Source organism: Monoraphidium neglectum (genome assembly GCF_000611645.1).
Source record: "Monoraphidium neglectum strain SAG 48.87 unplaced genomic scaffold scaffold03546, whole genome shotgun sequence".
NCBI classification, from domain to species: Eukaryota; Viridiplantae; Chlorophyta; class Chlorophyceae; order Sphaeropleales; family Selenastraceae; genus Monoraphidium; species Monoraphidium neglectum.
In genome coordinates this window covers 1-6,132 of record NW_014010083.1, presented here as the reverse complement: position 1 = coordinate 6,132, position 6,132 = coordinate 1, and the positions used below count along the sequence as shown (strand labels likewise).

Sequence of the window (6,132 nt, the reverse complement as noted above, 5' to 3'; positions counted from 1 at the left end):
GCGCGGCCGTGCCCGCGGCCGCGCCGGAGCCCGCGCCGGGCGCGGCGACGCAGCCGCTGAGGATGGTGGCCAATGGGAGGGGGCGGGCCGGGCCGGGGCTGCAGGCGTCGGCGCCGGCTGAGTGTGCCAGGCAGGCGCGCGCCAGGTCAGGGCTGCGGTTGCAGGGTTTGTTGGGTGCGGTTTCGTTGTATTGGGGGTGGGAGCAGCAGTGTGTGTGGCACGGTCGCGGCGAGCTATGGTGCTCGGTAGCTTGTGCACGGACGCGACAGGGCACAAAGGTGATGGCACGCGGGCGGATGACCGCATACAGATGAGGGAGAGGTCTGGGAAGGCAGGCATGGGCATGTGTTGGGCGCCATCATCACCCCACTCGACACTCTCTCAAGCCCGCGCGCGCGCACGCGCACACACACACACACACGCATGCATGCATGCGCATACATACATGCGCGCGCGCGCACACGCACACACACACACACACACACACACACACACGCATACACGCATGCGCACGCATACACACTTTCGCACACAAGAAAACACCCTCACATCCTCACGCACCTCCATACCCCCACGCAAGTCCACATACACACAAGTCCACACACACACAAGTCCACACACACACACACACACACACACACACACACACACACACACACGCATGCATGCATGCGCATACATACATGCGCGCGCGCGCGCACACGCACACACACACACACACACACACACGCATACACGCATGCGCACGCATACACACTTTCGCACACAAGAAAACACCCTCACATCCTCACGCACCTCCATACACCCACGCAAGTCCACATACACACAAGTCCACACACACACAAGTCCACACACACACACACACACACACACACACACACACACAAGCGCGCTTGTGTCGCATGACCGTAAGCAGCCTCAAGCACACTGCAAGCTCCCCAAGCCAGCCTCACGCCCCGCCCCACCAGGCCAGGCTCCACTGGTGGCAGAGCAGCGCAAACGCCTGCTGCCTGCTGGCCAGGCGGAACGAGGTGAACAGCTCCTCGCGCTGCGGGGCACGTGGATGCGTGGGAGAGGGGCGGGGGAGTTGCGCAGTTGCGCAAGTCTGGCGGCTGGCGATCAGCCAAGGAGACAGCGCGCAAAGCGCGCGCAGCGCAGCACGTCCAATTGAAGGCGGCAGTTTGGAGAGGCCACAGCATGCCGAACGAGAATCTCAGGGGGGGGGGGGCGAAGCATGCGCAGCACAGCGAACAGGGTGCGACGCCCATCAGCATGGCGCGGCCGTCTCTCCCCTTGCCCCGGCTCGCCGCGCGACAGGCGGCTGCAAGGGGGCCCGGCAAGCGCCCCCTCCTGTCACCCTGTCATTTCTCCACCCCTCCTCCTCGCCTGCCCCTCTCTCCTCACCCTCTTGACGCCCTCATCCCCCTCACCCACCCACCTGGACGCCGGCCGCGGCATCGTTGTGTCTGACCTGCAATAACATTGCAATAAAAAGGCGCAGCAGGACCATTGCGTCTGTCGAAGGCCACCACGCGCATCACGCCGGGGCGCCAAACACTGGCAGCTGCCAGACCGCGCAGGGGGGGCCCCGCAAGTGCCTCACCGTGATGGAGTTTGGTCGCAGCGGCGGCTGGCGCGGTCAGACTGCTGCTCACCAGGATGGAGTTTGGGAGGCTCAGGACCTTCTTCTTGCGCACGTACACCACTGTGGATGAACACATGGATGAGGGGGTCCAGGGGGGCCACCCACTCAAAGGAGGGATCCGCTGTGTGCGACAACAAATGCGCTGCGCCTGCGTCATGAGGCTGCCAGACCAGACCACTGGTTGGGGCCGCAATCACAAACCAAGCACCCTGGTGTCATGACAATGCTAGTGGTCCCCCCTCCCTTTTCAAACCAGCAGCCGGGCGCCCATGCCTGCGCTCCACCCACCGTTCTCGAACCATCTTTGGTGTGGGCGCGTCCGCACGACAGGGGGCGGGGCATGACGCGCGGGGTGTTACGGCGTCGGTTTTAGGCATCCGGCCTGCCTAGCTGCTGCGCCGTGCCCCCACCCGCGCCGGCTCCTGGATAGCTGCCATCAATCCTGCCCAAAAATCCTTAGCACACGCGGGCACGGCAGAGCCACCTGTCGGACCCGAGATTCAAAATCCCCCCGCCCTCACATGCACTTGTACTTGATGTTGCCCAGAACGTTAGACTGGAACACCATGCAGCCGCTGAAAACCAGCAGCTGCCCAGGCATCACCACGCCCGTGTCCCTGGCGGGGGCGGCGAGGGAGGAGGGGCCAAAAGCGCGCCAAATGGGGCCGACGCTCGGGACAATGCGACACGGGTTGTGGGGTGGCACAGGATGGGGACATCCAAGGGCACCGGGCTGCACTGCTGGGTGATGACAGCAGGTTGTCGATGCTTGCGGGACAATATCGGCATCATGGGGGTTGAGGAGACGGGGCACTCACCAACCGCCGGGCTTGCGGCGGGCGCAGAGGAAATGGGCGAGCAGGGACTGCGGAGGGTGGCAGGGGTGGGCACGCGAACGCGCGCATTGGGTCACAAGCCCCGCGGCAATACTGGACCACGACAGTGTGCCGCACTGCAGCACTGCCCCCAGCCGCCGGCGCGCGGCTCCGCTGCGGGCGCGCAGCAACCGCCGAGGCGCACGCGCCCCGCCAGCGCCGTGCGCCCGCACCTGCCCAGAGGACAAGCCAAAGGCGCGGCGCAGCGCCTCCGCTTTCGCGGGGTCGTTGATGTTGGTGCGCATCTCCTGCTTCAGGGGGTGCAGTAGCGAATCCACGATCGCCTCTGGCCGCCAGCCCACGGATACAAACGCGGACGTCGGCGGCCCGCACAGCCGCGGCTCCGCCGTGCAGCTGCCGGCCGCGACGCCGGCATCGCTGCCGCTGCTGCATGGCGGGTCGCACGACGGGAAGCCGTTCAAGCCCATCCTTGAGGGTGCTGCGGCGCGGCAGCGCCGCACGGGCGCGGCCTAGGGGGCGCGCCGAGGCGCCGTGGCGCGTTCGAGCGACGTCGGACCGAATTCGGGCGCCTGCGGGCGCCGCGCTGCTCTGGGTGGCCACGTGTCTATTTTAATAGGGGCCTCGACCGCTGCTGCTGCGAGCTCAAGGACCTATTGGGTGAGCACGGGATTGATCAAGGCCTCGCGGCAACTGTTGCCGCGCTCGGGTTGGGCTCGAGAGTGAGCTTCCGATGCTGATCAAATAACACTGAATCAAACGCGCTCACATGCCACCTGATGATGGTGGTGCATGTGCGTCGCCTCGGTGCGCAACACTGGTGTGAGCCTCATCACCAGGGCGCCGCATGCTCGTGCCTCCACAGCCCATCCTCGCGTGCCACCTCACACAAGCGAATGAAGGGTTTCCCAGCATAGAGGCTTGGGCCTCACTGCTGGGTTGTACAGCAGCACATCCTCAGGGTGGCCGGGCGTCACCCCAGCCATTGCTGATGCACCCGGGGTCATGCAAAGGGCCACCCAAAGCCAACCGCCACCCCTACGATCCCCAGCACACACACAGGCCACATTACACAGTGACTAAAAAGCACCTATGCCTGCTACCTGGGCCACCAGGAGGCCGGCGCCAACACAGATCATCCCCTTGCCCCGCATGCCAAAAGCGCAAGACGGCCCGCATGGAACCCCACCCCCAAATCTGCACATGCAGGCCCCTGCACCCCATCCCTCAGCGGGGCTCGTGGTGCGACGCCTCAAACTTGGCGATGCGCAGCTGCTGCTGCAGCTGGGAGAACCAGCGCGGCTTGGTCGGGGCTGACCCGGGGTCCCCAAACTCGGGATCCCCAATGCGGTAGCTGCTGCCCCATGCGGCGCCGAATCCCCAGCCGAGGCCAAGGCCAACGCCGCAGCCACCACCTACGCGCGAGAGGGGCAGACGGGCGATGGTGATCCAGGGCAGGCGTTGGATCAGAGCCCCCAACCTTGATCACAGCACCCCATCTGATGCTGCTATCAATGCAGCGACCCTGGCCTTCGGCCAGGTCGGACGCAGTTGCGCATGGGCGGCGGCAGCAGCATGCCCCTCTCACCTACGCCCAGGCCTCCAAAGCCGATGGGGCCGCCTGCATGGTGGTCGTCGTGCGCGAACAGTCAGCAGGATGCGGGTCTCGGGGTTGAAGCCAGCACTGCACACACCACACAGGCAAGCAACCAACACGCATTTGCTGAAGCTGATGCACAACTCACGCTAGCAGCCGGCGGCGCGTCCTCACAGCACCCTGACAACTCACCGCCGAACCCCCAGCCGATGCCGAAGCCGCAGCCCGCGCCGGCGCCTGGGATGGGCCGTACGATTGCAACAGATGCATGTCATGCGGGCCTGCAGGACCCTGCACAAATTGACACGTCCGGGCGCAGGTAGGGGGCGTGTGCAGCGCACCAGGTAATTGACAGCTGCGTTGCTCACCAAATCCCACGCCAGGCCCGACGAAAGTTTTTCCGCCCATTCCGAGGCGCTGCCCGCTGTGCTCGCTGATGCAGCAGCAGCTGCAAGACGCACGCGGCGCCGCTTGGTGCTTGACGCTCTCTCACGCCCCCTACAGGACAGTATGCGATGTTTTAGCAAAAGTAAGGCCCTAGCCGATTGTTTATCAAAGTATGCTACGGGGATCTGATCAGAAACTTGCTACTGAATGAGTGCTTTCGAATCGGTTGTTCTGTTTTCAATCAATATTCCGCATGACAAATAGGTCATTACACAGTCAGCGCTTGGCATCGCCACTCCCTCATCGGGAGCATCACGACACAACACCGACCGGGACACAGGGCTAGGACGCAACACGAATGCAGGCACTCCGTCCTGTTGACCGAGTGGCCAGGCCTCGACTGCCAGCACGCCACAGCCAGTGCGCCAGGGCGGTGAGGCCACCTGCGCACGCCGCTTGCGTTGGCACTGGGCTGGGCGCCTCGAAAGCTCAAAGCTGATCCAGCGGTCCCTTGTTTCTGCCCATGCACGCAGGTGTCGGGTGCACAGCAGTTTTACCCACCGCAGCAGCCACAGGCTGCTCTGAAACGAGACCTGTCGGAGGCGCTATCGCGGCTGCCAGGCCTCGAGGGGGTCCTGCCAGGCGGCGACATATCGGTGCGCCTGCCGCATGGCCCTGGGAGTTGGGGCGTGGCGTGGGGCAGGGCGAGCAGGGTCGGGCAGGCTGACGGTCTCTCGAGGGCGGGGGCTGCACGCACAGTCACCTGTGCCAATGATACGAGCACTGGCCAGCCTGTTGGGGCCTGGGGCGCGGCGGCGCATGCCATAGGGGCGGTCTTGTCCGCATGCGCGGCACGTCAGTGGGTGCGCGCGCTGCAGCACCCTGAAGGAATTCTGAGCTTGCGCCTCGCAGCGCACACACTGCTAAACAAACTTGTCCATAAACATACAACAAAACAACGTGCAATCGCTCGCACACCCGAGCACCTCTTCCGCTCGCGCCCCCCCCCCCCCCTCACACACACGCACATACTCTGTCTCTCCTGCTCTTGCACACACACACACACACACACACACACACACACTCACGCAGACTCTGACACACACATACTCTTCCCCACTCAGACCAAGCAGCGGATCCTGTCTCTCGTGTCCGACCTGGAGCGCAGCGCGCCCTTCCGCCCCGACACACCCGGTGCCGCCGACGCCCTGCTGGGGGAGTGGGCGCTGGTGTTTGCGAGCGACGGCACCGTCGTCACCCGCACCGCGCCCGCCCAGCTGCTGGCGCAGCTGACGGCGCTGCCCGGCGTGGGGCTGATGAACATCCGGCAGCAGCTGGAGAGCCCCGCAGACGGTGGGGCCAGTGGTGGGGCCCTGGGGGATGCTTGAAGGCACTGCCTCGGACCCTGAGGATGGGCGCACGGCATCTCTGGCACGACGCCCGGCGGTTTGATCGGCTCGGTCGAGGGGCCTGCGGCGGGCCAGCCAGCCGCAGGGCTCCCCTTGTCAATGCTGCCCGTGGCCGCAGCATGTTCGATGGCCCCGGCCGGCCCCACGCGCCCCGCAGGCGCGGACGGCGGCGTGGCGGGCGCAGGCGTAAGCTGCAGCAACGCGCTGGAGGTTGGGCTGGGGCCTTTCGGCACGTGGCAGGTGCGATCAGCCGCCTCACAC

At 65.3% G+C, this 6,132-nt stretch overlaps 3 protein-coding genes across 3 annotated transcripts; 1 reads left to right on the top strand and 2 right to left on the bottom strand.

Annotated features, from left to right (window-relative positions):
* Positions 1 to 949: 949 nt before the first annotated feature.
* Positions 950 to 2,948, bottom strand: MNEG_12971 (hypothetical protein; the record flags this gene model as incomplete). The annotated part of the gene is made up of 7 exons (XM_014038559.1): positions 950 to 1,048; positions 1,439 to 1,471; positions 1,656 to 1,705; positions 1,934 to 1,947; positions 2,167 to 2,262; positions 2,464 to 2,510; positions 2,694 to 2,948. The coding sequence occupies 7 exons, from the start codon at positions 2,946 to 2,948 to the stop codon at positions 950 to 952; spliced, it is 594 nt and encodes a 197-aa protein (XP_013894013.1).
* A 757-nt stretch (positions 2,949 to 3,705) lies between these two features.
* MNEG_12970 (hypothetical protein) lies at positions 3,706 to 4,483 on the bottom strand (the record flags this gene model as incomplete). Its single annotated transcript, XM_014038558.1, has 4 exons — positions 3,706 to 3,893; positions 4,067 to 4,099; positions 4,268 to 4,312; positions 4,444 to 4,483. The coding sequence occupies 4 exons, from the start codon at positions 4,481 to 4,483 to the stop codon at positions 3,706 to 3,708; spliced, it is 306 nt and encodes a 101-aa protein (XP_013894012.1).
* A 337-nt stretch (positions 4,484 to 4,820) lies between these two features.
* On the top strand, positions 4,821 to 5,850 carry MNEG_12969 (hypothetical protein; the record flags this gene model as incomplete). Its single annotated transcript, XM_014038557.1, has 2 exons — positions 4,821 to 4,895; positions 5,587 to 5,850. 2 exons carry the CDS (start codon positions 4,821 to 4,823, stop codon positions 5,848 to 5,850), a joined length of 339 nt encoding a protein of 112 aa, XP_013894011.1.
* Positions 5,851 to 6,132: the final 282 nt, after the last annotated feature.